General features: G+C 48.2%; 1 protein-coding gene across 1 annotated transcript in view; it reads right to left on the reverse strand.

Moving 5' to 3' along the window:
• Col4a1 (collagen type IV alpha 1 chain) overlaps positions 1–17,163 on the reverse strand; it is a 114,080-nt gene that overhangs the window by 54,081 nt on the left and 42,836 nt on the right. Inside the window, exon 2 of the mRNA XM_075986139.1 lies at positions 14,219–14,284. Coding sequence (XP_075842254.1) covers positions 14,219–14,284 — 66 coding nt within the window. The remainder of the gene's footprint in view (positions 1–14,218; positions 14,285–17,163) is intronic.

Genomic DNA, 17,163 nt, shown 5'->3' on the forward strand with positions numbered 1-17,163 from the left:
ACCCTCCTAACATAGACTAGTCAAAACTTTCCCATGGAGCCAGTCCTCCAACAGCAAACTGGCCAAGAAGGAGGTCACCGACGGAGGAGAAGCGGCAGCAGACTGGCGTGCTGGCAAACCGCTAGGGCGAAGATGCAGACATCTCGCACATGGGAGTTCTCTGTCTCATCCTTCAGGGGCGTGCTCCCTGAAGCATGCAGGTTCCCACGCTGGCCTCCTGCCTCTGTGCTCGCAGGGTGCTGCGGGCTCTTCCCCACCTGTCCGTGACCTTCAGCCAGAATCTCAGGGAAACCAAAGGAGGTCCCACACCTGCAGAGTATATTTTTGCTCAGCCTTGGGAGCTGAGCTAAACCCTCGTTGGAAGGACCCCCTCCCCCACGGCTTTCATTAGATGCCAGACCTTTCACCCCAGCCCCCTCCCCCACCGGTTCCCTAACACGGGTAGCTCCCGGGAGCTCTACCTGCAGGGCAGTGACATCTAACCCTAGGACACACAAAGGGATCCTAGCTAGATCCCTCCTCAGCGAAGTGTAGACACAGGAGACTCAGGAAACCTTAGTCTCTACTGGGCAGCCAGTCCTCTGTGGCTCTCGGTCTGGCCACCAGAGGGAGCGCTGGGTCCACGCGTCTCTAGTAGATCTAGGCTGTTAACAGCAGGAGTGCATCAAATGTTGGGTGGGGTGGCAGGACCTGAAATCCCTGTACTCAAGAGGCAGAGGCAAGAGGGTGAGCTCAAGTCAGCCTACAAGAGACCCTGTCTCACCTCTGCACCAATGTGTGCATGCGTGTATGTATACACACACAGTCAAGGGCGCAACAGAGAGATGTGAGCTTGACAAAGGCCTTAGAAAGTAGAACTGTCTAGGAAAGAACTTTAAGTAGGAAACAAAAAGCCTATATGTTGGGACTATGGAGCAACAAGGCGCTGTGGCTGCAGGAACAAGGAACCACGATTCTCCTGGTTTAATTGGTGAATATCAGTTGTACTGAATGAGGAGATCCACTCTTCCTAGTTCCCACTCTCACCTCCCTTCCACTCTGCATCATGGGTATTTTCCAGTCTAACTTTTGCACCTACTTTGTAAACCGAGAAGATCTGGCTGGTTAAGTGACGGCATGCGAAAAGCACAGAGCACAGAAAGCAACTGAGTCCTACAAGCAGGTACACAGAGGACAGGGCAGCTGAACATACTCAAGGTTCACCTTTGGCTCCCCTCCTCACTGTAGTGTGTGAGACTCGAGGGGAGAAGGGAAAGAGATTCATACAAGTCAGGCGTGGAGGTTCACACCCAGCGACAGAACTGGCCACAAGTTCAAAGCCAGCCTGAGCTGCACAATGAGCTGCAGGCCAACCTAGGCTACAGCGTGTTACAAAGAAAAAGAAAAAAAAAAGCAAAGAGTGAAAGAATGCACGAGTGAATTAATAATTGATCAAATAAATAAATAAATATTCATTTAAAGCAGAAGGCCTCCATGGTACTGAATGCCAGGCTGGGAACTGCTAGCCGTGTCCCTGGATGACTGTGTACACTGAGCACAGCAGCAAGAAGGGGGCTGAATCGGGTCACCAGGGCCAATGAAGTTAGAGGGAAGAGGCTCATGGGCACAGAACTGAACACAGCCCAGGGTGGCAAAGCACCCCACAGCGAGTAGAGGCTTTGCTCCATTGCCTTGTTCTGTCTTTATTTGTAGAAGTCATCCTACGCTCTTCCCTGGCACAAAGTTCCCTAGGGGGTCTTTCGGGTGGGCAGGCACGATAGGTTCAGCCCACACAGGAGGTCACTCTGGGGATGCCAGGCCACAGAGCAAGGAGGCAACCTTCATGTAGACAGTAAAGCAATGTTGCCACAGCTCAAACACCCAGGTCAGTGTCCCCTTAGGTCAGGGGACACCTAAATACCCCATCTCTGTGACCTGACCCGTAGCAGCCTTTTTGCTACTAACCCCACCAGGATACTTTCCCTTCAGTGAAGGCTGTCCTCAGAGAACACGGTAGACTTTAGAGGAATGCTGGATGGCCCCTGATCTGGGCACCATGAGACGATGATCCTAAGGGCTGCCCAGAACTGCCGTGATGTCACGTTCTGCCGGCAGCGTGCCTGCCCCTCTCTTTCCAGATTCCACGAAAATGGTCAAATAATTCTCCGCTCTGGCTTAACAGAGGATTTATTTAGGGAAGGGCTGATACTTGGAGAACATAGATAATTGATAACAAGACTTCACAGGGGGGTGGCTCTTTCCTGAGTTCAGACAAAAAAAGAATAAATCTTTTGCCCATAAAGATAAGTTTGCTTGTCTTTGTTATCTCTGAACCAACAGTTTAAAGAGTGTGTTTTGCGTTAACGGGAAATCTGAAAAATACCCTCTGTTCCTAAGTAGCCCTTGGAGGGTGAGGACGTCAACTTGAGAGCGTGTGTGGGTGTGACGGGGTCTTGAAACAGAACTAGGACATATAAATGTCAGGAAATGCCACAGTCTGGCCATGAACATTTTTTTTTTGTCTGTGGTAACAGAAAACATGAACAATACCAATGAAATAAATATCCTGACAAGCCAGGCTTGTCCACACATCCCGAAAACCCCAGCACTCAGTTGGGAGGAATCTAGAGTTCAAGGTTGCAAGAAACTGTCTCAAAAAGAAAAGGATAAGGAGGGGAGGGGAGGAGATCTAACCCCGAGAGCAATATCTAGAACTAATAATATAAAAGTATACAACAGTCTGGGTTTAAACATGAGGAAACTTGCCAGAGAGCCTCAAAAGTAAATTAGGACATAAAAAACGTTTACTAGAAAAACAAGAAAATAAAATAACCCAAAAGATGGAGGCTAGGAACCTGGCGTTTCAACCTCAACTGAAAAGGACAGGCATCTAGGCTCCGGGGGGAGCAGACCCAGGAGGAATCTGACTTTGTCTCCCGTCCATTACTTGTTCTGATGGGGAAAGAACTCCAGCCAGGAGCAAGAAGATTATGGCCTTAGCTCCAATGCCCACCATCTGGATTCTCTAAAAATCAGTTTTCCCAGGGTCAATAGAGATGCCCACCCCTGCCTGGCTGACCTGGCAGCAGTATTTATTCCAGGGGTCAAATTTGATCACGTATTGGGTTGTTTCCTGTTTGCAAGGCCACTGCACACCAACGTATCCTCTAATGAGGTCCCAGGACTCATGTTGCAGCCCACACATATCCGATGGCATATACGCTTGGTGTCCGTCGTTAACTCCCCTCCCTCGACAAGTTATCAAGTAATTATCAGCACTGGGCCCGTTTTCCCCTGGGATCCAATGTCGTGAGCCTGGAAGTCACTGTCAAACAGACCTGAGCCATCACAGAGAGGGATTTTAATCTGTTTCCACAAAACATCAGTTCCTTCAAAACACAGGCACTCGAAGAAACAAAGCAAGAAGCTGGGCTTCTGTTATCATTTTGCTTGGGATCAAAAACACCTTGATTTAAATGTCAGTGAAGAAGGTGGAAGACATAACAGTGAAGAATGACGTGGGGGTGGGGGGACCTCAATACTTGAAAACGGCTTTCCTAGGCTGCTTGTTTCACTGCATCTCAAAACTGACATCCAAGCCTATAGGAGCTGCACTGGGGCCATACCTGAAGCCAGGCTATGGTCCAATTATTTTAAAACTAACAATAATTTAAATTTAAACTCTTTGTGTCATTTTTCCTAGGCCTATTTCATAGAGGTCTATAGAGTCATACTAAATTTATAGTAGCATTGCCTGCTTTCATGTTCTTAATTCCTTAATACTGATAGATTAAATGTTAAGTTCTTTGGCCAGTAAGCAAGATATGGAAATGAATTCCATTGCAGTTTGTTAATTACGAGGCAATAGCCTTCCCATAAAATAGATTATAGATGGCACGGTATAAAAACATGAATCTTCCCATTTAATTTGCTACTTTAAAAAAAAAGATTCGAGGGCAGATGACCAAGGGCAGCTATGTTAGAGAGACAGGGAGGGAAGTTGGCACCAAGCACTGAGGCAGGGCGAGCTTGCCAGCACAGTGCCTCACCCCTAAGGTCCAAGGTCTGAAAGAGATGCTACAGCTGAGGAGACTCAGCAGCCAAGATCCCAGAGGACACCCTCTTGTCTCCCAGGTACTCATCAGCCAAGATCCCAAAGGACACCCTCTTGTCTCCCAGGTATCCAGCAGCTCACTTTGTGGAAATCCTGAGCTCACTCATGGAATTCCAAACCAACAGAGCCACTCAAGGCCTGTCCATCCCCCAGAGCCCTTAGAGATGCCACAGCAGGGCATACGAGAAGTGACAAGCTCACTCCCTGTCCTTGAACAGCTACTTTATAAATTGCATGATTAAGTGCCTCGCTTCAGGAACAACATGCTGGACAGAGTGCCAAGTGTCCCGTGCCTCTGTACATCTGTCACTGTGTGCAATCATTGCCTTTAGAAAGCCAAATTTAACTTGTAGTGGGTGCTCACGTTGATTGTAGCAACACAGGCTATGCATAATAAGGTCTGATATACAAGCTGTCTGGAGGTCTAGAACCTCTATTGATGTCAGTCAGCACTGGCTGTCTATCTATTATCTATCTACCTACCTACCTACCTACCTACCTACCTACCTATCATCTATCTATCTATCCATCTAGCTATCTCTATCCTCCCTCTTTCTTTATCTGGGACACTGCGAGAAATGTGTCCTAAAGAATGCACACATGCTGGAGAATATCCCAGGCTGGGATAGACAAATGAAAGATACACACTGTGGTCTGAGGCACCCATGAATTCACATGTGCTGGAGAATATCCCAGGCTAGGATAGACAAATGAGAAATACACACTGTGGTCTGAGGCACCCATGAATTCACATGTGCTGGAGAATATCCCAGGCTGGGATAGACAAATGAGAAATACACACTGTGGTCTGAGGCACCCATGAATTCACAGGTGACACAGAAAGCAAAGTGGCTGTGCCCACTCCCACATTCATGAACTACAACCCACCCCCTTCTCTTTAGTTCCCGGCCCTTATCTTAACAGCCAAATCAAAGAAACAGCTGACAAGCTGCCTCTGGATGGGGGAGAACAATTAGCAAAGAAAAGGAAGTCAGGCGAGATTTAAATAGTTCCTTTGAATCCTAGCAGCCACTTCCCATCTCTAAAGAAAAAAAAATGGGAGATAAGACGTGGAACACACATTCAAGGGTGCAGATTAGGAGACAGAAAGCAGGACAGGTGTCATAAACCCACCCAGACCCACCCAGACATCAGCGGCTTGGGACATTTCAGAGCTGGCAAGAGAAATGAATGATGAAGGAAGGGACACTGCTAAATACTGCTGAATCACAGGGCCCTTTTCCCAGAACACATCACTGGAAAGGCATCTGACCCCGAGGAAACGTCTACTTATAAAGTCACCATCGTGGCTGACCTCCCTCAGTCCCACATCAGCTGAGAGGCCTGCAAGCCACCACATTCCCATTCTCGCTGATAAAACATTAGACAGGCCAGGCTAATGTCTTCTGTGACACCGCTGGAAGACCCAAGTCAGACAGGAGCAAACTGAGGGGTCAGCCATATCTCCTGTGAGAACCACCAGGGAGGAATGTAGGAGACACAGGTCCACACCTGACTGCGAGGCTGTGTGAGCAGCTGTTCTGCACTGTACGCCTCAGGGTGCAGGTGCGCTGAGGACAGACACATCCTCTTCCCCAGGTAGACCTTGCGTCCGAATGCAGGACTTATGTGTGGAGCTCTAGTCCCCAGGTGTGGTGTGGACATGGGGACAGCCTTTGGAAGGTAGTGAGGTTAATGGAGAACCAAAACTCTGGGGACTCAGGGAGCTCCTGGCCTCGCCCACCCTGAGGACACAATGGGAACACCTGCCTGTGAGGAAGCAGGCTGTCATCAGACAAGAAATCCTGACCTCAGACTTCCTGTCTGCAGAACTATGTTTACAAGTCATTTAGCCTGGGGTCTTTTGTTACAACATCCTGACAGACCAGGACAAAGAAAATGATCCTGTACTACATACGATGTCAGGGTCCCTGACCCCCTTTCCTGATATTCACCCCACAGAACTCACTTGCACTTCTGGCCACAGCTCTGGGGCTCCCCACCCAGTTGGTGTTCACCCGCAAATAGACCACCCCTATTCTTCGGCCCTCAGCCACAGGTCAGGGGCAAGAAAGAATTCTGGGATATGGGAACTAGATCAGGTGAGCCTATGCTATGAGCATGCAAAGGAGGAAGAGAAGACTGGGAAAGGACCAGTAACTCAGGGAGGAACAGGAGAGAATTTTATAAAGATAAGTAACGAGATGGTCTGGGGCCCGAGAGAGCAAACTTGTAAAATTCCCCTCGCATTAGCATCAGCTCAGGCCTCAGCTGATATCATCAGGCCTTGGAATCACCAGGGCCCCAGACTATGTTGCTCCTCAATAGAGACAAGCAACTGAAAAACCCATGAGAAAGAAAAACATCACTTTAATCTCCATCAGACGCGAGAATGTTATGATTAGCTCGGCTGGAAGTCCCCTCAACTGTATATTGCTTCTACCCTGGCAAACAAGATGCTCAATTAACTACCCACATTGTCTTTGGAAGAAGAAGGAGTAACTGTCCCCAGTCTGAGCAGGATGATGAGCCCAGGAGGAGGGCGACCTCCTGAAATAGGCTATGGGATGCTGTCTGCACCAGTCTGTTCCCAGGGCTGTGTGTGGTCCAGGAATGGGCAGTGTGGACCTCTCTCTGCAACAAGGACCTCTGAGCAAGACACCACTCCCCTGGGGCTTCTACTCCTTATCAGCAGGAGACACAGTGGAGAGCACTGCCCGCATCACCCATGGGGACGAATCATTATTTATAAAATGCCTCAAACCAGCAGGAATGGTTCTGGAGAAAATATCCCAACATTCTGAATAAAAACACAGTCTAGGGAGAAGAGTCTTCAGGGCCCTTCCTTTAACCCATAAAATGTAGGTCTGATTAGATCAGCGTGACTCAGTACGGTGAGGCAAGGCAGTCCTGCTTTAAAACAAGCTCCCATATTGAAGATGTATCCTTTCACAAGGAGGGTAAACTTGGTGTGCAGTGGGGAAGCAAAGTGAGGCCACTCGGGTGTCGCGCCTGAGCAGGCTGCTGTGCTTCAGGCATGTGCTAGCACACGGCTGAATTGCCTCCATATCAACTTTGCACTGTTAGCTCTCCAACTGTTCTGCTCTGAGCCAGAGCATCGTGCCCAGCTTGGAGCATCTCTGTATCGTTACCAGATCGCTGCTTCTTCCTTCCACTATGGCTCTCGTATAAGGGCTGCCTGTCTTAGTAACCAGTGCCCCCGGGAGCACAGAGAGCCCGCAGAGGGGAGAGGGAGAGAGGGCTGGATTGCTCAGAAACTTTCTGGATCAGAGGGTTAATCTTCCAGAGGAAGCCATGTTCAAATCAATCCTGGAACCTGGTAATTTAGACCCTGGAATTCACGCCACCTCTGAACCTCTCAGCCAGAGCCACAAGCTGACCTCTAGGTGTGACATGCTTCAGCAGGACACTGGACAAGCCTTCGGGGTCCCAGGAAATACACTATAAAGTCCCAGTTAGCACCCACTCCTAAAAGTATCCTTCCTCTGCTAGCAGATGAGTCTACAAGCAGGACTAATGGGGGAATGACTCTACTGAGGAACTTGCTGCCAGGGACAGCCTCCGTGCAATGTCTTGGACATGGGTCCCCAAACACCTCCAGAACCTCTTGGGAAGAAACTGAGCCAATTAAATGTGGAGTCAGATAAGCATGATATTATTACAAAATCACATAGTTACCAGGAGGTATGCTAAGCCACAGGCGGACATGGAGTTGAGGTGTACCTTTGACATCATAATGGGTTTGCCAAACGGGAAACAGAACAAGAGGGACCACTTCCCCAAAGTCATCTGGCATGCTCATTAGCTCTGACTAATTCTCCCTTTGTTTAATTGCCCACTGTGCCCCCAACCACTTCACAAGGACCCAGGGCTCTGTTAATGTCATTCCAAGGGTGTCGCTTCCAACATCCATGCTCCGTCATCAGCCTGACGGCTGCCTGGAAGCAGGCTACATACCCGTGACAGCAACCAACACACAAGAGGGAAAGCCAGGGGCATTTACATTTGTTGGGACTTATGGAGGGTCTTTGATCTTTAATCAAAACATAAAAACCTCATTTTGTCCCTTTCAAAGACTCCTTTCCCGTCAGCCAGTGTTGTGTTGGGCTCACATATACAAAAAGAAAACATTGTAACTTGGCCATGTATGGCTAAGACAAGAACCGCAAAACGCCTGCCCCACGCACAGTGTGGCCTCATGTGAAACGCCAGGATGCTGAAGCCACGGGATACGAGGCTGCTGAGGACTTGCTCTGGGATGGAATCCCATGGACAATCTCCCAGGAAAGCCCACTTCTAATAAGGCATGAAATTGAACGTTTCGAATCTAGGACTATATATCACGTTCAGGGCCATGGGCTTCTTAGCCAGAATCTCGAGCCAACCCCTGGACCTAATTTCAAGGTATTAAATTCCCTGCTGCTGTTTCGGAACATGGGAACCAAATGCACTTACTATGTTCCAAGCTGTGCTGGAGGGGGTACATTCCAAACAGCTGCAAGTGGAGAGCTGTGGAGAGTTAGCCCAGAGCGTAAAGGCCTTGGAGGCACACAGCCGGGGGGGGGGGGGGGGGGGGGGGGGGGCGGCAGGGGGGCGGGGCACATGGAGGTAAGGTTGAGGCCTAGGCAGATGAATGTGAGAGGTGGCAGAGGCAGCTCGAGGTCCCTTAAAGGGTACTGATATACCAGGGAGACATAACAGGACACAGTGGGCGGGATGAGACACACCCACACGGGCATGGATCCCTTTTAGTGTCTTCCCTGTGGCGAGTTGTGACTATGTGTCCTGGGATTCCGGCACTTTTTATAAAAATCCTTTTAAAAGTCACCCCCCTCTCCCGAAAAAAAGACAAAAGTAGGTGGCTGTGGGAATCCATGCTGATTCTCACGATCAGGGAGCCAGAGGATGATTCATGAGCAGTGTGAGGAAATAGGAAATCGGGACATCTGGAAAAAATCTTGGCATGACAAGACACCAGACACACATGGAAAAGGAAGAGTGTATGCTGGCCCATATCACCCAGCAAACGGGAAGAGAACATCCCCAGAGCCTATAGACAAACATGCATTGCTGAGAATCCTGGAGCCAGACACTCTCAGAAATGCAGCCCCGCACTCTCAGAAACGCAGTGACATTTCACACAGCACCCTTGTCATGATACCTAACTAAGGAGTGCTGGCAAGCAGGGGAGCCTGGGCGGCACTCGGATGGAGATGCTCGGCAGGAAGAGTGCTTAGCAACAGAAGAACACTGAGTTGTTCAGGGAAGCTGGGACACCGGATACGGGAACCAGCTTCTCCTGGAAGTCACAGAATAACGATTCTGAAAATGGCTGCCAAAATCACAGATAAACTAGAAGTGAATGACCGATGCTTCCAGAAAGTCCTCCCAAGCACGCCCAGGCTCACACTTCCTCCAGGATTGACAAGCAGTCTGATGTCTCCCAGCCTAGGTTCTGGGAGCTGGTCGCTTGGTCTCCATCTTTGTCTAAATGCAGGAGTTTAGCTGAGTGTGAGGCTGGTCTGCAGTCTGTGAACCTGCCATGAGTTGAGCCAGCAAGTGAATGTTCCTCACACTTATCCCCCCCCCCAAAAAAAAATACTGGCACTGCCACCATGCCACATGGGCACACCCCTCTGGGGCGGGATTCGTGCTAGCTCTGGGTACATGCTGGTCTGAGCCACCTAATAAAAAGCCATGCCTTGTGACACAGAGGAACCCACAGCAGAGTTCTTAGCCACCTGCGCCAAAAACGTGTGTTTTGCTCATCTCCCAAACTGTCCTCGGAATCTTCCTAAACCAAAGGGCATGAACCGACATCCTACAGGTAGTGTAAAGACCACATCTGGGGAAACTACACAGGATGCATTGCCTCCAGACCGTTCTGAACACTGGTAAACAAAAAGATGTCCTGCCAGGCTCAAAAAACACTAGGGACAATCTTAGAGACACTCAGGGCACTTACTAGCCTTGGACCTAGTAAGAAAGTCTTTCAATATTTTACAGTGGGTAGTAGCATTTCTTTCATGTAGCTTGATTTTATATATCTCATACATTGAAAATAAAAAATGAATTTTCTTTTTGAAGCGAACTAGATTCTACTCAATGAAGCATCTTCTCAAAGAAAGTATTTAGTCAATTTACTTACTCTTATGAATAACCTGTTGCTTATTCAAATCAGTTAACTGGCTCAGAGTCTCAAAGAATCTTCACAAAAATCTTTCACCAGCTACACAAAAGAATGTATTGCCTGGGAAGCAATGGGCTTCCTCTACCATTTAAGCACTATGCTTGGTGTGGCTTAATTTATGGGAAATAAATTTACAAATCTCTATGAGCCATAAAAAGGTAATCTTGTCTTGTCATCCTTAAGGGTCTCAATTTATTCAGTTATGTACAGCCACAAAGAATAACAAGGAATAAAAAGAGAGTCACTAACCCATATGTAAAGCAGAATATAAAAAAAAACATGTTTGTACGTTTATATTTCACAATAAAATCGTGGCTGAAATGTTTTCTTTTTTTAAAAAAAATCAACAGAAATGAATACATTTATAAATGGAAGATTACTGAATTCTCCAAAAATACTGATAAAGTGCAGTGCTTGCCTCGGAAGAGAATGTCACCTCCGACCTAACAATGACTCAGAGAGCAGCCTGTGTTTGTGATGTAGCAAAGGAAGAGTCCAGTATCTTAACAGTGATGCTATGGCCTGAGGGATTTTTCTGATCATCACAGCATAGCTCAAAAATGACTAGAATGCAAGCCACGACGCTCTTGGAGTCAGAGAATTTCCGGTTCTGAGACAGGAGGCATGGCAACCTCTGGCCCTGAAGGGATGGGAGACAGGCAGTGCAAAACAGCTCTTAGATTTGAGAGGATGGAAAATTCCACCTCTCTTCTTAGGGTCGGCTGTGACTAGAGTGAGCGCTCCTTGTGGAGAGGTCTTCGCTCCTACGTTGCATGGCTTACACACTGTTCTCTGAGCAACCAGAAGAGCACAACCAAACACAAACTGGCCAGCATCACACTTCCCTAGACAGACAGAGGCAAGCCCACCTGAGCTCTAAGGAGCCTGCAGAATGTATAGGGACAGCGTATCTTCCCCGGGAGTTGGAAGAAAGTTGTGGCCATGCTTACACTTGGGTCCTGCCTGCATATATGATAAGGCCACATTTGCTACCAGCGGAAGCATAGGAGGCGGCATACCCAATGGGTAATGAGGGGGTCACTTGCTGGTTTTTAACCAGAGCCGTGAATTCCCTTCCAGATCACCTGTGTGCCAGTGTTTTTTATGGGAATTCTCACTGAGAGAGGGGTGCAGTTCTGTACCTCTAGGTATACCCTAAACTGATTGCCTTGGTGTAAGGAACGAGCTTTTCCAAGATCAACTGAATGCTATAGCTCTGGGCAGGATCCCCACAACCTGGCTCTCAGAGGAGAAACTGGACCACAGACACAGGGCCTACCTGGCCAGCTCCCTGTCAGAGCATGACCCCCTGTGGTCTGTTTGCTGACCAGGACCTGGAAGGGCTGCCCACAGCCTAGGGGGACAAGCTGACTTCTCAGTTACCCTCCAGACACTCTTCCCTCCATTATCAGCTCAGAGGGCAGCATAGCTCTTGAAGAAGCTCAACTAAGTGGACTCATCGTCTTACCCTGACATTGCGAATGAAACCACCCAGGGCTCCAACTAGCAGCTGTCAAGACTGGGTTAACCCAGTAGGTCCTGACCCCGTTCCCCAAGACATACTTAGCTATATCCAGGGGCATCTCTCTTTATCACAAATGGAGCAGTGTGCCCCCCACACTAAGTGTATAAAGACCAAGGAAGCTGTAAGACATCCCTAAACACACACGGACCTACACACGCACACACAATTGTCACACTCAAAATGTAGTGACCAAGTTGAGAATCCACAGTAGCTGTGTTCTTCCACGGCAAGTGTCGTGGTAACCCGTGAAAAAGTGCTCAGCACCATGCATGAGCCATGTGGGTATGGAAACTCAGCCTCTCCTTCTCTTTTCCACTCTGACACACCTAAGCCTAACCCTACTGCCTGTGAGCAGCAGCTGTCGTCTGTGGGACGATGTCTGGTAAGTCAAACAGGGGACCTGAGCGACTGTATCAGACACCCATGGGGGCTCAGCGGCTAGTCAAGCCACAAGGTATCTGCCCATTAGGGAAAAACCTGTCTTGTGCAAACTTGCCTCAAACACTACACCAAATGCTTCCCAGATTTCCAAGGTAGAAGTAGAAAAATTGCTTCCAGGCCGGCCCGTTCAGTTCTGATACCACATGTACGTTGGAGACAGAGAGACAGCAGAGAGAGGGAGCATTCTCCATGACGACGCCAGCTCCGCAGCACACAGACTAAGCATGTGGAGTGGGGCCATGAATCAGAGGCAGTGTAATGAGTAGCGACAGGGTAATGTGTTTCCTCCCACATCTTTGGCAAGGGTCTGGGTAACCGCTGGGTTAAAGTCTTCTATGAAGATATGGGATACCGGAATAACTTAGTTAAGACTCTCTGTGCACCCAGGATTGCATGAAGTCCCCTTGCATGGATCCCTAGGCAGAAAGACAAAGCGTTTCTATGATAGTGTTTACCTACTGGGCATAGGCAGTTTGCGGTGATTAATGAAAATAAATAGACAAGTCTTTCCACCTGCATGTGACACTGGAGTCTAATTGATATGCAAACAGGCCAGGTGCAGGGAACACAGTGTGGCCCTAATCCTACTTCACCAGGGAAGCTGTCCCTTCTAGCTCCCAGGACAGCGATGTATTTTCTCCACTGCTTCTGGAATCTGGCCTCTTGTTTGGGACTCTTTGTAGAGGGGCAGCCTCTTACCCTCTAGTTTAATACAGGTTCTTTCTCTGGACATTGCAGGGTGAGAAACAGCGGTAGCTCTATATAAATGAGGACTGCATTGGTCAAGGGACTAGAAAGTCTTAAGCAAGCCCTCTTCCAGCAATGCGTACACGCTTAACGTGCTGACATGAAGCAGATGCCAGCAGCTGGGGTACCTCTACCACCCCAAGGGCTAGGAGAGGGATACCTTATCAAGCAAGGATATCCAGGCCCTATCAGTTTAAGACAGCATTCCCAACAAGGCCAGCCCTGAGGACACAAAGGGACTGTACGCAGGCCAAATCAGTTACCTAACTTGAGTAAAGAGAGATCTTCCAGGCAGCTGGGGAAATAAACCATTCAGGCTGACTCTGAAATTCAGTGAGAGCCAAACGGCAGGTTGTCTGGCATTGTACTGGCTCCATGACGACAGTGTTCAGATCTACCTCAGGAATGGGAGACAAAGTCTGCTAATCCCAGGGAGCGCCTGACACGGCACAAAGCAATGTGGCCATTGGCCCCAGATAGTCCAGTTTCCACAGAAGGGAATATCCGAGTGTTCCCGGGGGACACCAGAAAGCACATCCATCTCAGAAACCAATCGCAACCTTTCTCAGGCTTGGACATTCTCCCCCACTTAGGTGGCTATTGCTCTCTCGCTCTCTCTCTCTGGTCTCTGTCTGTCTCTCTGTCTCTCTCTCTCTCTGTCTCTCTCTCTCTCTCTGTCTCTCTCTCTGTCTGTCTCTCTTTCTCTCATGTGTGTGTGTGTTCTATGTTGCTCCCATCCTATTTTTAAGAACAACAAATCAAAATGAATTTAATGTGTGTACACTTTAGACTATCAAAGGGATGCCCTTGGGAACTGAAGGCATTTGTATGTCATTTAGGACCCATGACCACAGACACCAGAAAAAAAAGGCTAAATTTAGCCCTTATCCATCAATTCCAAAAAGGACCATCGAGTACAAGAACACCGTGCTGGCACCCTTGCTCCTCTACAGCCAGCACGGGGAAGCTATCCGGACTCTCCACGCTCAGTGCCACCAATAACGATGATGCCCGGAGAACACCTGCTAATGGTGACAACATTGCTCAGAACATTGTTAAACACTCTGCTTCCCTTGTGCTGCTCAGGGAGACTGAGAAAGCAGGAAGTGGGTTGGCCTTGGGCTGCCAAGCATAGTGTTAATCTCATGATTTGGGGGAAGGGGCGGCATTCAGAAAAAGATCATGATGTGCGTCCACTCACCTTTTGTCCCTTGACGCCATGACAGTCACATTTCCCACAGCCAGAGCCGCCACAGCCGTAGTCACCCTGAAAGAAAGAAAGACAGCAAGTTTAAACAGGAGGTCAAAGTACGGTGAGTCAGAGGACAAAGGCACTCGTCACCAAGCCCAACCGCTGGGGTCCAAGCCCCCAGGACCCACACAGTGGAAGGACAGCACCCACTTCGGCAAACTGTCCTCCGATTGCCACATGAGTGCCACGGCACACGCACACAACTCCACCCATAGTAAATAAAGAAATGTCATTTTTACAAAGATCTGAATTATGGCAGACATCAGCATCTTCATCCAGTTGTGAGGCAAGTCCCAGCGATCACCCTTCGTGAGACCCAGCAGCTCTAGATCCTGGAGGTGATTAATGATGAATCACACTCCTTAGAGAAACCCTTAGCGGCCTTAGACTCAATAATGCACGTCACTAAACTGGTTGTCCTTTGTCTGTCAGAAATGGGCTCACCTGGGGATTATATGAACAGTGTTGCAAGGCACAGAAATTAGGAGTTTCATACCTAAGAGCAAGCGCTCCATGAAATGGGTTCTGCTGGTCCTTGTGTTTGCAGGGACTTAGAGGTGTGCAAGAGACTAGTGAAAGAATAGTGAGTGACTGAGCTGGTCTTCAAGCCCAGGTGTTCAAATTCAATGAAAGCCTGGACATTAAAGAACACTCTATTGCAAAACACATTTTGTTGTTGTCTGCTAATACACATCAACAAGAGCTGGAGAGAGGAATGCGTTCAGATGCCCAGTGAGAAGTCAGTAATCACCACATCTCAAAAGCACCTCCATCCCACAGGTACGGAGACGAAAGGAAGCGCTTTAATGTAGCATGCTAAGATGAGATTGAAATCAGAACCCAGCCTAGCATCCAGGACATTAATTGGCCAACAGAAGAAAAGACGTACACCCTACACTTTACAACGCCCCTGGCAGAATCCAAGTTTTAAACCATTATAGACAGTGGCATGGGGCTAAAGGGGGGTGGAGAGGATCAGAGTGAACCATTCAGCAAGCTTTATTAAAGACACTGTGTCAGTTCAGAAATAAAATTTAGACCCATAGTCTGCTTCAGGTGGCAACAGATCCTTCAAAATAAAAGTATGCTATTAATAGTTCCTGGCTCACGAGAAGCCTATATTTTTAACAGCATCCTTGAGGCTGCATCACCATGGAGATCCTCTACCCAAAACAACCCCATCTGGAGACACTTATTTTATGAGTTAAAGCTGAACAAGTGCCTCCAAGACAGTGAGCTGTTCTTAATTTTATATTTTGGACATGGGGACACTTGACAGCGATCCAAGTAAAGCCCAGCGGTCAAGATCTGTTCCTCAAGCTGACTCACAGCCCGGCTATTTCAGCGTGTACTCTCATGGCCCTCCTGACATTTCAGATCGCTCCCTGTGCTCTGTCTGCTTCTGAATGTGGATTTCCATTGCCACCAGGGCTAAGTCTTTAGCCTGAACTGAAGAAGGACCGTCCAGAGCACACAGAGAAAACACCGTGGGACTCCACAGACAGGCTGCCTTAACTGTCTTCACCTCTGACCACCTGAGTCCCGTGACATGCTGATTTACTCTGGGACACCCTGAGCCTTTAGCTACACCCTGAATTTTAGTGTAGAGCTGTTTTATCCAAAACCTGCTTGGGTAATAAAGCCTGCAGTAATAAAGGATGTCACTAATTAATGAACCGGTGGCATGTCAGCCATTGTTGAGTCTGTCTCAGCTCCAGCATCGTGGACACCAGGAGGCAGGCAACTCCGAGTCCCAACGGTGGCAGGCCATCCTCCTCCCTGGCATCTGCCGTTCCTCACACCTTGTGCCGTGAAGCAAGGGCAGTTCGCCCTACTCATTCGATTCTGCTTAATCTCATCCTGTCCCCATTGATCTCACCCAGAGAAATTAACCAGGCAGGAGACTGCAGGGTCCATGTGAGACTTGGATCCCAGTCACCCACACGTAACAGAGGGTCAACAACAGCTTGAGGTTACCAGAATTTCTACAGGAAAGACAATGGTAGTTCCTATGAAACACCACATTGGAAGACAAGCCAAAGACGGCGATGTGATGAGGCTGGGGTTTTTCTGTCTGAAACGCTGCTGCCATCTAGGAAGCTCAGCTCCCTTCACTCTGAAGGAGTTCATCGAATCAAATCTCTCAGAGTTGTTCCTATAACTAGCAGTGGATTCTATAAGCACAGAGGACACCCCAACCCTCACCCTGGGCGGAGATGGTGAAAGTGGGTAACCGGTAGGCATCTTGTCTGGAACCTACTTCAGGTCTTAAGAACTCTTGACAGAATCTGAAAACTAAACCAAAGAAGTAGAGTGCCCTTTCCTCACAGCCTAGACTCTACATTACATGAAAATGTCTGATCCCAGATCCAACACATGTATCTCTATTCACATAGGAAATTTTTGTATTTTTTAGACACACAGGAAATCTTATTACCAAATTCTGGTCCCTAAAAAGCAATTCAGGATAACTGACCATTCTAATAGCATCTAAATTACACTATGTTTTTCAGGGGAAAAAAGAGTAATAAGGAAAAGGAAGAGAAGGAGGAGGCTTGGAGGTGAGAAGTTAAGATTGAGACATAGTCTCTCTCTCTATAATCAGGCTAGCCTGGAGCTCTAAATACTCTGCTTCAGCCTTCCTGGTGCTGGGATTGCAGGTAAACACCACCAAACCCACAAAGAGACAAGTTTGAGACCATGCCGTGCTGTATTCTGGGTGGCCTTGCATCTTATGTAATTGACTTGATTGAAAACAACCATTAGGTTTTAGAAAAAACAGCCACCCGTCATGTGATGCTTGTTTGCTTTGTTAAACAGGATTTTTAGTCTGAAATGTCACTATTCTGGTCCTTAATGATTTCCGTTTTTATGAAGTAGCCCTAGCTGACTTT

This window comes from Microtus pennsylvanicus, chromosome 9 (assembly GCF_037038515.1).
Source record: "Microtus pennsylvanicus isolate mMicPen1 chromosome 9, mMicPen1.hap1, whole genome shotgun sequence".
Lineage (NCBI taxonomy): Eukaryota > Metazoa > Chordata > Mammalia > Rodentia > Cricetidae > Microtus > Microtus pennsylvanicus.